We start from the raw sequence: 14197 nt of genomic DNA, 5'->3' as shown, positions 1-14197 counted from the left end.
TCAGTAAATAGTAAACAGATGGGAGTCTCCAGAGAGAAATCTATGAATAAGAGTCAAGTGGAAATTTTAGAATTTTAAGATATAATATCCTAAATAAAAAAAACGTCATGGATCAGCTTACAGCAGTTTGGAGTCAGCAGAAGAGCCAAGAAAATCAAAGACATATCAACAGAAACCACCCAATTTGAAGGGCAAAGAAAAAAAGATGATAAAAAACCCCAAAGCCGCAGTCACTTGAAAGATAATAGCAAACTTTCTAACATACAGGTCATTAGTGAGAAAGAACGGTGCTTAGAACACATAATGGCTGAAAATTTTGCAAATTTGCCGAAAACGCAAATTCATAGTTCACAGAAGCTCAATGAACATGAAGAAGAATAAATAGGAAGAAAACGAGACTGAAGCACATCACAGTCCAACTGCTGAAACCTAAAGACAAAGGAAAGAAATCAACAGCTTGAAAACAGCCAGAGGCCTGGGTGTGGTGGCTCACACCTATAATCCTAGCACTTTGGGAGGCCGAGGTGGGTGGATCACCTGAGGTCAAGAATTCGAGACCAGCCTGGCCAACATGGTAATATCTCATCTCTACTAAAAATTAGTCAGGCGTGGTGGCGGGCACCTACAATCCCAGCTACTTGGGAGGCTGAGGCAGGAGAATCACTTGAAGCCGGGAGGCAGAGGTTGCAGTGAGCCAAGATCGTGCCACTGCCCTCCAGCCTGGGCGACAGAGCAAGACTCCATCTCAAAACAAAAACAAAACCAAATCAATACCTAAAAAGCAAACACATCAAGGAGAGAGCCTGCATGGCCTTTGTTACATTTATTCCCAAGTATTTTCTTAGAAATATTTCCTGGAAATACAAGTGAGTTTACCCCAGGAAATTTCCTAGGAATATTTCCTGAAAATATAAGTGCATTTACCCTAAGAAAGCAAAGTGGTTTTGTTTTTTTTTTTTTTTTTTTGAGACGGAGTCTCGCTCTGTCACCCAGGCTGGAGTGCAGTGGCCGGATCTCAGCTCACTGCAAGCTCCGCCTCCCGGGTTCACGCCATTCTCCTGCCTCAGCCTCCCGAGTAGCTGGGACTACAGGCGCCTGCCACCTTGCCCGGCTAGTTTTTTTGTATTTTTTTAGTAGAGACGGGGTTTCACCGTGTTAGCCAGGATGGTGTCGATCTCCTGACCTCGTGATCTGCCCGTCTCGGCCTCCCAAAGTGCTGGGATTACAGGCTTGAGCCACGGCGGCTGGCCGCAAAGTGGTTTTAACATTTGAAAATCAATCAGTATTATTCATTATCTTAACAGAATAAAGGAGAAAAACACCATATATATGATCATTCCATAGGTGCAAAAAGAACATGGAACAAAATCCAACACCTCTTCATGAGACAAAACCACTAGAAAACAAGGAACAAGAGGACACTTCCTCAACCCACCTCACTAGATGCAGAGAGAACATTTGATAAAAGTGAGCAAAGAATTTTGTCAAAGAACATTAGACGAAAAACTCTCAGAAAACTAAGAGTAGTCGGGGACTTCCAACCTGATGAAAGGTATCTACAAAAAAATCTGTGGCTAACATCGTATGTAATGGTGAGAAACTGAAGGCATCTCCCCTAAGATTGGGAATAAGGCGAGGATGTCTGCTCTCACTTTTGTTTAACTGTATTGCAGTTTCAACTAGTACAAGACAAGTAAAAGAAATAAAAGCCAAAAATTGGAATGCAATAATTAAAACAGTCATTATTCTTGGACAGCATGACTGTCTCTGTGGACATTCATAGGAACCTATAAAACAACAACTAGAACTAACCAATGAATTAAGCAAATTCACAGGATCCAATGTCAACATCCAAAAATCGATTGTATTTTTGTTTTGTTTTGTTTTGTTTTGAGGCGGAGTCTCACTCTGTCGCCCAGACTGGAGTGCAGTGGCCGGATCTTGGCTCACTGCAAGCTCCGCCAAAAATCGATTGTATTTTTATAAACTAGCAGCAAACAATTGGAAAATTAATAAAATCCTATTCACAATAAAACCAGAAAACAGAAAATGCTTCGGAGTAAGGTTAACCAAAGACATGCAGGACCTTTATCCTGAAAGTCATAACCTTTTGAGAAGTTAAATGAGACCTAAATAAGCGGAGGGATGTGTCACATTCGTGGGTTGGAAGACTCAGTACGGTTAAGACACTACCCTCCCCAAATTATATATTAAATAAAATGGTAATCAAAGTCATGGAAGGCTTCTTTTTTGAAATTGACAAGTTGATTCTAAAATTTGTAGGGAAAAGAAAAGAACCTATACAGTCAAAACGACTGAAGAGGAAGAACAAATGGAGTACTTAGAGTACCTGATTCCAGGGCACAGTAACGTAGCCAGTGTGACACTGGTGTGAGGATAGACAAATAGATCAACGAAGCTGAACTCTTTCAGCGAGAGGCCCAAACATAGAGACCATTAAGTATCAACAAAGGAGCCATGGATTCAGTGGGAAAAGGAAAGTCTTCTTAACAAGTGGTGCAGTAACAGCTGGGTGTCAGCATGGGGAAGAAAACGAAGGGCAGTCTCCACTTCACAACACACACAACATTAATTTGAAATGAATGACAGATTAAAACATAACATCTCAACAATGGGTTGTTAGAAATTTTCCTTAAATTAAAAAAAAACAAAACATAACAGCTATAACTCTAAATCTTCTAAAAATGTATCTCTATGACCTTGGGATAAAAAAAAAAATTTTTTTAGGGCTGGGCGTGGTTGGCTCACGCCTGTAATCCTGGCACTTTGGGAGGCCGAGGAGGGTGGGCCACCTGAAGTCAGGAGTTTGAGACCAGCCTGGCCAACATGGTGAAAATCCCATTTCTACTAAAAATACAAAAAAATTTAGCCAGGCGTGGTGGCGGACACCTGTAAATCCTAGTTACTCGGGAGCCTGAGGCAGGAGAATCACTTGAACCCGGGAGGTGGAGGTTGCAGTGAGCTTATCATGCCACTGCACTCCAGCCTGGGTGACAACAGTGAAACTTCGTCTCAAAAACAAAAACAACAAAAAACAAAACAAAACTCATCAAACTGCAACCACAGGATCTGTGCATTTCAGGGCAGTCAGGCAGGACACAGCCATGGGCAGGTATGGGTTGGCCTGGTTCTCACAAACGCCTAGCAGCAGGGAGGGCAGTCCTAACGTCTGCAGCCTTGAGGTCTGTGCAGCAGTGTTTGACGGTTATCATCTCCATTTTACTCAAATCTGCCATCGGGACACTTCCATTCCGAAGGCTTCTGTATTAGTGTTTGCAATCAATATCTCTGGCATGCTAAGGGTTGCTGTCTTTGTTGGCTAGGCTACTCTAAGGGGAGTTCGTCTGAACACACAATTCCAGAAATGGTTATTTTTCATTTATACACTGCAGCCATTTTTTTTTTTTTTGAGACGGAGTCTTGCTCTGTTGCCCAGGCTGGCATGCGGTGGCACAATCTTGGCTCACTGCAAGCTCCGCCTCCTGGGTTCACGCCATTCTCCTGCCTCAGCCTCCCGAGTAGCTGGGATTACAGGCGCCGCCACCTCGCCCGGCTAGTTTTTTGTATTTTTTAGGAGAGATGGGGTTTCACCATGTTAGCCAGGATGGTCTCGATCTCCTGACCTTGTGATCTGCCCGCCTTGGCCTCCCAAAGTGCTGGGATTACAGGCTTGAGCCACCGCGCCCGGCTAGTTTTTTGTATTTTTTAGTAGAGACGGGGTTTCACCGTGTTAGCCAGGATGGTCTCCATCTCCTGACCTTGTGATCTGCCCTCCTTGGCCTCCCAAAGTGCTGGGATTGCAGGTGTGAGCCACCGCGCCCGGCTAGTTTTTTGTATTTTTTAGGAGAGATGGGGTTTCACCATGTTAGCCAGGATGGTCTCGATCTCCTGACCTTGTGATCTGCCCGCCTTGGCCTCCCAAAGTGCTGGGATTACAGGCTTGAGCCACCGCGCCCGGCTAGTTTTTTGTATTTTTTAGTAGAGACGGGGTTTCACCGTGTTAGCCAGGATGGTCTCCATCTCCTGACCTTGTGATCTGCCCGCCTTGGCCTCCCAAAGTGCTGGGATTACAGGCTTGAGCCACCGCGCCCGGCTAGTTTTTTGTATTTTTTAGTAGAGACGGGGTTTCACCGTGTTAGCCAGGATGGTCTCCATCTCCTGACCTTGTGATCTGCCCGCCTTGGCCTCCCAAAGTGCTGGGATTGCAGGTGTGAGCCACCGCGCCCGGCTAGTTTTTTGTATTTTTTAGTAGAGACGGGGTTTCACTGTGTTAGCCAGGATGGTCCCCATCTCCTGACCTTGTGATCTGCCCGCCTCGGCCTCCCAAAGTGCTGGGATTGCAGGTGTGAGCCACCGCGCCCGGCTAGTTTTTTGTATTTTTTAGTAGAGACGGGGTTTCACCGTGTTAGCCAGGATGGTCTCCATCTCCTGACCTTGTGATCTGCCCGCCTCGGCCTCCCAAAGTGCTGGGATTGCAGGTGTGAGCCCCCACGCACGGCTAATTTTTTGTATTTTTTAGTAGAGACGGGGTTTCACTGTGTTAGCCAGGATGGTCTCCATCTCCTGACCTTGTGGTCTGCCCGCCTTGGCCTCCCAAAGTGCTGGGATTGCAGGTGTGAGCCACCGCGCCCGGCTAATTTTTTGTATTTTTTAGGAGAGACGGGGTTTCACTGTGTTAGCCAGGATGGTCTCCATTTCCTGACCTTGTGATCTGCCCGCCTCGGCCTCCCAAAGTGCTGGGATTGCAGGTGTGAGCCCCCGCACCCGGCTAATTTTTTGTATTTTTTAGTAGAGATGGGGTTTCACTGTGTTAGCCAGGATGGTCTCCATCTCCTGACCTTGTGATCTGCCCGCCTTGGCCTCCCAAAGTGCTGGGATTGCAGGTGTGAGCCCCCGCGCCCGGCTAGTTTTTTGTATTTTTTAGGAGAGATGGGGTTTCACCGTGTTAGCCAGGATGGTCTCCATCTCCTGACCTTGTGATCTGCCCGCCTCGGTCTCCCAAAGTGCTGGGATTGCAGGTGTGAGCCCCTGCGCCCGGCTAGGTTTTTGTATTTTTTAGGAGAGATGGGGTTTCACTGTGTTAGCCAGGATGGTCTCCATCTCCTGACCTTGTGATCTGCCCGCCTCGGTCTCCCAAAGTGCTGGGATTGCAGGTGTGAGCCCCTGCGCCCGGCTAGGTTTTTGTATTTTTTAGGAGAGATGGGGTTTCACTGTGTTAGCCAGGATGGTCTCCATCTCCTGACCTTGTGATCTGCCCGCCTCGGCCTCCCAAAGTGCTGGGATTGCAGGTGTGAGCCCCCGCGCCCGGCCCCCCGCGCCCCCCGCGCCCGGCCCCCCGCGGCCTTTTGTTTCAAAAGAACGCAAGTAAGGATGACCGCGGCTACGCTTATAAGGCCTTCTAGAGTGAAACTGCGCTGAAATAGACAATATTATTAAGGAGTGTTATTATTTCTCGCGAGCAACGTGTCTGTGCTCAGACTTCCAGCATTAACTTGGCTTGCAGGGCAGACACAGCCAGTCCTCCCTGTTTTGTTTTAGACTTTAGGAAGCATTCCTGTTCTATTAACATTCAGCAATTCCAGAGAGACCTAACTTTAGTCACTCAAAAATGCCCTCTAAGTCATTTTCAATGATAGCCACCATTTACTGGGCACTTACCAAGTGGCGGGCACTGTGTTCAACATTTTGCATAAATTACTTCATTTATCCTCCCAAGAACCAGGCAAGGTATGCATTAGAATTCCTATTTTGCAAGGGAAACGGAAGTTCAGTGGGGTTAAGTAGTTCTCCTAACGCTATTTCTTCCAAATGACAGATGAGTGCGCCAGGGGGCCTGACCCCTCTTGGAGTCTAAGGTTCTTAGTTTGAGATCCTCAAAAGACCACTGGAGACAAGGAGCTGGGGGCTAGTGGCGCATTTGGAGGCCAGCCCAGGAAGCCCTGGGAGGGAGTGGGGGATGGAGGCGTGGGGGGAAGAGAGCTCCCAGAGGGTGAGCTGACGCGCAGGTGACTCCCCGCTCTGAGCTCCCTTTGAGCAGCTGCATTGATGATGTCAGATTCGCAGTCCCACTATGGAGCAAGGAAGCTGGGCACCTGTCCTCCAGCTCCCTCTCGCTGGGGAGGACTGACCTCGGGGCGGGCCCTCCCCATCACTTCCTGGTGTGCCCTGCACAGAGGAGGTCCCCAGGCAGGGGGACTCAGAGGTTGGAGGAGGCACCCATTAGTGGGTAAAGGACCTGCTATCCAGCCTGCAGGGACCTCCTGGACAGGCCAGTCTGGTGCACCCACAGCATCCAGTACCTTCTGCTGTGAACTTTCAGCACTTCTCTCAGGCCCTCCCCTTCAAGACAGCTAGACTTTTTAAAAGATTTTAATATTTCATTTACTCCAATATACCTCAAAATACCTAATTTCACCACGTATCTTTCACATAAAAATTTGCACACAAATATTTGCAGCAGCATCATTCACAATAGCCTTTGTGGAAACAGCCCAAATGTCCATCAGCTGATGAACGGATCAACTGAATGTGATGCAGCCACGCGACGCAGCCACGCCATACGGCCACACGACGCAGCCATGCAACGGAATGTCATTCAGCCATAAAGGAACGAAGAGCTGTCACAAGCTGCAACACAGGGAGCCTGGAACACAGTGTGTGAAGTGGAAGAAGCCAGGCTGGAAAGGCCACAGATTCTGTCATATAAAAGGTCCAGAATGCACAGGACAGACGGCAGGGCCTCCCAGGGGCTGGGGGGTGAGGGGGATGGAGAGAGACTGCTAACAGGTACAGAGTTTCCTTTTGGGTTGATGGAAATGTTCTGGAATTAAATAGTGGTGATGGTTGCACAACAAAATGAAGACACTAAAAAGGACTGAGGTTGTACATTTACTTTTTTTTTTGAGATGGAGTCTCGCTGTGTCATCCAGGCTAGAGTGCAGTGGTGTGATCTCGGCTTGCTGCAAGCTCTACCTCCCAGGTTCAAGTGATTCTCCTGCCTCAGCCTCCCATGTAGCTAGGATTACAGATGTGCACCACCACACCCAGCTAATTTTTGTATTTTTAGTAGAGACGGGGTTTCACCGTGTTGGTCAGGCTGGTCTCAAACTCCTGCCCTCAGGTGATCCGCCCGCCTGGGCCTCCCAGAGTGCTGGGATTACAGGTGTGAGCCACCGTGGCTGGCTGAGGTTGTACACTTTAAAATGGTGGGCTTTATGTTATATCAATGACATCTCAACCAGGAAGTATGAAATCAATACAAACATGACTGAGATTTTTATATTCTTTTTTATACTAAGCCTTCAGAATTTGGTGTGTGCTTTACAGTTATGGTGCGTCTGGGTCTGGACTGCGGCTGGACTCCACATGCATTTGGTCACCTCCTGGGGAACTCTCATGTGGGGGCAGCTCCGGGGTTCCATGGCTGCCCCCAAAACCTCTTCACATGCGCGTTGTGGGGCACAGCCAGGCAGCCTGAGCACCCCACCAGCCGCCGGCCTCCTCTGGCTTGCAGAAGCTCAAGCACGTACTCTGGAGATGCTCCTCCTCATGGCCCCTTTTATTGTCCTTCTATGGAAACAGCAACACCAATAAAGCTGCTGGGAAGTAGAAGCCTTTGAGTCACTCTTGGTCTCTGGCCAGGGAGGCAGAATGTGGTGGGGTCTCCGCAGGGCCAGACACAGAGGCTGGACAGGGTGTGTGTGACCAGAGACAGGTCCTGGGTCCTAGGGCAGGCAGGAATGTGGAGCCATACAAGTAGAACCAGCCCCCTACAGCAGTGTCCTAATTGAAGACACTATCATTACTTGGGTTAAGTGTGACAGCACGGCTCAACTGCTGTTGCACCTAAGAATATTGTGAAAGCCCCCGGCTCTTCTACAGGACTTGGGCCGTGGGGGGCTGTCCTGGCATGTGACTGTGCAGCACGCTTTCCCTAACGCTCTGGTCAAAAAGGCACATTCCCCTTGAAACGGTCCTGAGATCACCCGGACCCTTTGTGGCTCCTAGGATCCGAGTTCCAGGAGGGCTGCAGAGGGCACCAATCTCTCAGCCACTGGGCGCCTTCACAGCCCAAGGCCAGCAGCCTTTGCCAGAGTCCTCCAGGGAGGAGCAGCTCTGGCCTTAGGACACCCGGTTCCAACTCCCGTTCACCTCTTTCCCTTAATGAGCCCAACTCCATTTCCCACTGGTCCTGGATGGGCCCCCAAGTGACACAGAAATCCCTCTTTCCTCTGCTCCCAGCGATACTCTTCTAACTCTGAACACAGCCAACTCGCCCGTCTTCACTGGTCTGCGGGAGCCCTGCCGCATCCAACCCACACCTGGCCGGCCTTTGCCTCCTCTTGCCTCCAGGGTTTCATGGCTTTGACCCCTCTGCTCCTGATGGCGTCTAGGCACCAGCATCCTTCTCCCACAGATGGGTTCTGTCTCCGTCCGGATCAGGCCTGGCCCCTCCTGCTGGCGCTCACTCACTCCCTGCTGGCCTCACCAAGCCCCAGACTTCAACACCATCCATTGGGAGCTGACAGCCGAGAGGCCGCCTGCCCTGACTCTGCCTGCCCCTCATGCACCTGATGTCTGACGAGCAGGCCAAGCCCACCCGCAGCAACCCCCTCCCTGGGCCATGGCGCTCAGTGCTCAGGTCAAAGAAGCCCCGGATGGGTCTCTGTATATCCCGCTTCCACTTAGGAAAAAGCTTGTCTCTGCTTTTAGAACATGCTGGAACCTGCACTCCTCATCACCTCCATGACCCCCACCCTGGCCTGGGCCTCTATCTCCTCCCAAAAAACCAGCCTCCTCTCAGATTTCTCTGCCTCCACCTTTGCTACCACTTCCCTTTCATGATCTCGACCCAGCGCCCCGAGCAAGATTTAAAACACAAATGTGATGGTGTCACTCCTCCGCTGAAAGCCTTTAATAGCTGCCCACGCCACTCAGCATAAAAGCCAGCATCCTTGCAATGACCTTCAAGGCCCTGACGCTTTCATTCTCATCTCCAAACATTTGCACTCTAAACAGCCAGAGTGCAATTTGGTGATCAGCCAGGAGTTTGGGGGAGACCCCAAAGGGATCATGTCTTAGCGGGACTGAGTTATCCCTGGGGTAAACGCCCTCTTGAACCATTCTGGCCAAACTTAAAGGTGAGACTCAAAGGCATCAAACCGATGTGCAAGTGACTTAACTGCTGGCCAAGGCAAAGCTCAACACGCTAACTGGGAGAAACAAAACCAGATGATGAACCAGCATGCACTCCTGTGATGAGCATTCCATCCAAATCTACTAGATTCATGAGAATCAGAAAAATACGACCCATACCCAGGAGAAAAATTAATCAACAGAGACAGACAGATACGGCAGAGAGGAGGAAACTAGCAGACAATGGCATGAAACAATTATCATAAGGTATAAGTGTTTACAGGAAATAGAAACATAATGAGTCATAAATGGGACCTCTGAAACTGGGAGATACGAAAAAGGAGGAAAACGAATTCCTAGGGATGAGGAATGCAATATATGAAATGAAAATTTCACTGAACGAGATTCACAGCAGACTAGACACTGCAGGAGGGAAGACCAATGCAATTGAAGACGCCACAGAGAAGTCTAAGAAAAATAAAGCAAACGGAAAAAAGGTCTGGAAAGAAAGAAACAGTGTGAGTGGCCGGGCGCGGTGGCTCAAGCCTGTAATCCCAGCACTTTGGGAGGCCGAGACGGGCGGATCACGAGGTCAGGAGATCGAGACCATCCTGGCTAACACGGTGAAACCCCGTCTCTACTAAAAAAAAGTACAAAAAACTAGCCGGGTGAGGTGGCGGCGCCTGTAGTCCCAGCTACTCGGGAGGCTGAGGCAGGAGAATGGCGTAAACCCGGGAGGCGGAGCTTGCAGTGAGCTGAGATCCGGCCACTGCACTCCAGCTTGGGCGACAGAGCGAGACTCCGTCTCAAAAAAAAAAAAAAAAAAAAAAAAAAAAAAAAAAAAAAAAAAAAAAAAAAAAAAAAGAAACAGTGTGAGTGAGTCAGGGGATGCTCTCAGGCTGTCTATCATTCAGGTAATTAGGATCCCAGGGGAAGCGGGGGAGCGGGAGAGCGGGAGAGGGGGAGAGAGAGACAGAGCAGAAAATATTCCACATTTCATGAAAAATATGATCCCAAAGTTCCAAGAGGATCAATGAACACCAAGCAGGTTAAACCAAAAGAAAACCACACCAAGTCCATCATAATCAAATTCCTGCAAACCAGTGATAAAGAAAACACCTTAAGCAGCCAGAGGGAAAAAGACACATTGCATGCAGAGGAACAAAGGCAAGACGTCACAGACTTCTCATTAGAGGCTACACCAGCTAAAGTACAACGAGACGACATATCCACGGTGCTGGGAAACTGCGAAAGTAAAATTCCGTATGGCAAGAAAATGCCCTTTCAAAATGAAGACAAAATAAAAACACTGTCAGTCGGGCATGGTGGCTCATCCCTGTAATCCCAGGAAGTGAGGATTACTTGAGTTTAGGAGTTTGAGACCAGTCTGGGCAACATCGTGAGAACTTGTCCCTACAAAAACTTAAAAAATTAGCCAGGCATGGTGGTGTGTGCCTGTAGTCCCAGCTACTTGTGAGGCTGAGAAGGGAGGACTGCTCCAGCCTGGGAGGTCAAGGCTGTCATGAATTATGACTGCACCACTGTACTCCAGCCTGGGCAACAGAGGCAGCTCTTATCTCTCTCTCTCTCTTTGAAAAAAAAAAAAAAAAAAGCAAAACAACAAAGAAAAACTTTTTCAGACAAAAGCAGAAGGATTTTGTTGTCAGAAAACCAGCACTATAAGAAAATCATCTATAGAATCATAGGAAATCTACAAAAAGGTACTAGACCTAATAAATGAGTTTAACAAGGTCCCATACAAAAGTCAATTCCTATAAACTAAAAACTACTGGAAATGGAAATGAAAAAAAAATCCATTTATAATACCGTTAAATACATGAAATTGATATATTTATCAACATATATTTAAGTACTTCATATTAACAATGGTAACACATTATTGAGAAACATTAAAGGGAACCTAAATAAATGGAGAGATAGACCATATTTATGAATCAGAAGACTCAACATTCTTAAGACATTAATTCTTCCCACAGTTTTCTGTATATTTAATGCAATTTCAGTCAAAACCCTAGCAGACTTTTTTTTGGTAGCAATTCATAGACTGATTCTAAAATTTATTTGAAAATAAAAGCAATAACATTTTTGAAAAAGGAAAAAGAAACCAGAGATAATTTAGAGTACCTGATTTCAAGACCGACTATTTATCTACAGTAGTCAAGACGGTGTGCTTTTGTTTTAAGACATGTACATTTACACAACAGCATCTGGAGTCCAGAAAAAGACTCATACATATATGGCCCATTGATTTTCCACAAAGGTGTCATGGTAATTCAGTGGGAGAAAAGATCGTCTTTTCACCAAATGGTGCTGGAGCAAATGAGTATCTGTGTAGAGTAAACGAACCTCGGTTTTTTCTCCTCTGCTTGGGTGAGCTGGACTTAGTGACTTGCTCCCAAAGAAGAGCAGGGAAGGAGACCAAAGGTGACTGCAGTGCAGAAGCCAGTGGTCCCACCTGGCTGTCATGCGCCCCACATATTCCTTCCAAAACCCACCACACCCAGGCTGGTCGTGAGAGAAACGTCAGACAAACCCAGACTGGGGAGCACTCTATAGACTCTTCTCTCCACTCTTAGGGATGATGGTTAAGTATATGTTTAACTGTATAAAAAAGTTGGCAAGGCTATAGGTGTCTTAGGTATTCAGCCAAGTGAAATAAAATATATAAAAACAGACGTTTCCACCATTACTTGTGCTTTAATGTTCACAGCAGCCTTATTCATAAAAGCCCTGAGACTGGAAACAACCCAAATGTCCATCCACAGAGAATGGAAGACGCCCTGTGGTACCGCCCACACCATGGGATACCAATGTCCATCCATAGTGAATGGAAGACGCCCTGTGGTACCGCCCACACCATGGGATACCAACGTCCATCCACAGTGAATGGAAGACGCCCTGTGGTACAGCCCACACCATGGGATACCAACATCCATCCACAGAGAATGGGAGACGCCCTGTGGACCATGGGACACCAACGTCCATCCACAGTGAACGGAAGACGCCCTGTGGTACAGCCCACACCATGGGATACTACTTACCAATACAAAGCAATGAATTGTCTCTACACACAGCACACGGGTGGGTCTCAAAAACATTATGTCAAGTCAAAAAAGAGTATATGTACCATGTAATTTCTTTTATATGAAACTCTCAAAAAGACAAATCTCATGGATGATGTCAGAAAGCAGGTCGGTTGTGGACTGAGACACACTGGGAGGGGCACGAGAGAGCTTTTCTAGGTGGTGCAAATGTCTTGATTTGGGTAATGATTACGACGGTGACACACTTTTTAAAACTCATCAAAATAGACACTTAAATGGCATTTCATGATGTATAAATCACACATAAATAAACGTTATAAAAATCAAATGGAAAAGGGATTCTAGGTTGGGTGCAGTGGCTCACAACTGTAATCCTAGCACTTTGGGAGGCTGAGGCGGGTGGATCACCTGAGGTCAGGAGTTCGAGACCAGCCTGGCCAACATGACAAAACACCGTCTCTATTAAAAATACAAAAAAATTACCCAGGCTTGGTGGCGCATGCCTGTAATCCCAGCTACTTGGGAGGGTGAGGCAAGAGACTCACTTGAACTTGGGAGGCAGAGGTTGCAGTGAGCCGAGATCGCGCCACTGCACTCCAGCCCCAGGCGACAGGGCCAGATTCTGTCTCAAAAAAAAAAAAAAAAAGAAAGAAAGGAAGGAAGGAAGAAAAGAAAAAAGGATTCTAATACAGCAGCCCAAGTGACTGTAGGAGGCACCCCAGGGCATCCCAGGGGCCACAGATGCCTGCCTTGGTAACTCACAGTGCAAAGGGGAGGACAGGTGCTAGGCCAGGAAGACCAGAGTGGATGCCGCCCTGCATCTGCAAAGTCCTTGGGACGGCCTCTGGCCAAGGGGCAGGAAAAGACACTGCAGCCAATGGAACCGGCATAGACCAGGAACAGGCAGTGGCCAAGAGGAGTAAGAAAAAATCCACGCAAGGGAGGCTAATCCCAGGGAGATGCTATTCTGCCTGGCGTTAGAAAGGCAGAACCCTTACAGTAATACAAGGTTTCGGATTCTGTAATAGTGTCAGCTCCAAATGCAGATTCAAATGCTTAACTAACATATAGTTAAATGCTTCAAAGGCTTAACTCATATACATTTCAAATGCTTAGATTCAAATGCTTAACTAGTATATATTTTATCACCGGGGCGAGCTCAAGATTTCTTTTTCCTTCTTTTAGTTTAACAAATGACAGCAAGGCCTTACCAGAGAGTTGCTTGATGGCCACAGGTCTCACTTTGTAGGGAGTGCTGCAAAAGAGAAGACAGTGCCGCCGTGAGATGTTGCAAGGCGCTCGCTGTACGTCTGGCAGGAGAGATAAGCACTTGGCGTGATTAGAATTCAGTGGATTAGGTCTTTTTTTATTTTTTTATTTTTTAAATTAGCTTCTTTGTTCTCAGCTTCCTTATTCAGATGAGTTTCAAGTATATCATTTAAATGATCAGCTTCCTCTATAACGTTCATGTTTGGTCAATTAAATGAATGTCATGGGTACGACTGCCGATCACAGGTGCTGTATCGAGTTGGAAACGACAGACTCTGGCAGCTGCCTGGACCCATTCCAGCACCTGGCGGATGCAGGTGGCCTCCCTATCTTTTGCTCTGTCGAGCTGATGGCGACCGTATCCCCCAAATGACCAAGAGAGGATGGTGACAGTGATGACGTCGAAAATGCACTGGGATCTCCGTGATGTCGCCCCCCATAATCATGAGGCCCAGTGTGACGGGGAGAGAATATTGGCTGTGTATACGACAGCCAAAACGTTTCTATCGCTGACACACGACGGCCTCTGGCCAAGGGGCAGGAAAAGACAGTGCAACCAATGGAACGGGTATAGACCAGGAACAGGCAGTGGCCAAGAGGAGTAAGAAAAAATCCACACAAGGGAGGCTGACCCCAGGGAGATGCTATTCCTTGACCCAGCAGTTTAGCAACATTTGGAAACCTGGAAAGAGAAGTGCCACAAGGCC

The 14197-nt window shown here is 47.6% G+C and overlaps 1 protein-coding gene across 2 annotated transcripts in view; it reads right to left on the bottom strand.

Annotated features, from left to right (window-relative positions):
* PDE9A (phosphodiesterase 9A) overlaps positions 1 to 14197 on the bottom strand; it is a 115758-nt gene that overhangs the window by 58151 nt on the left and 43410 nt on the right. The window contains exon 4 of one of the 2 annotated variants that reach the window (XM_030915449.1): positions 13433 to 13476. In XM_030915449.1, coding sequence (XP_030771309.1) covers positions 13433 to 13476 — 44 coding nt within the window. Of the gene's footprint in view, positions 1 to 13432; positions 13532 to 14197 lie in introns of both variants that reach the window. The other variant, XM_030915450.1, reaches the window with a different exon arrangement.

This window comes from Rhinopithecus roxellana, chromosome 13, assembly GCF_007565055.1.
Source record: "Rhinopithecus roxellana isolate Shanxi Qingling chromosome 13, ASM756505v1, whole genome shotgun sequence".
Taxonomy (NCBI): domain Eukaryota; kingdom Metazoa; phylum Chordata; class Mammalia; order Primates; family Cercopithecidae; genus Rhinopithecus; species Rhinopithecus roxellana.
Note: the sequence above shows the minus strand (reverse complement) of the source record. Positions and strands in the feature narration are given on the sequence as shown.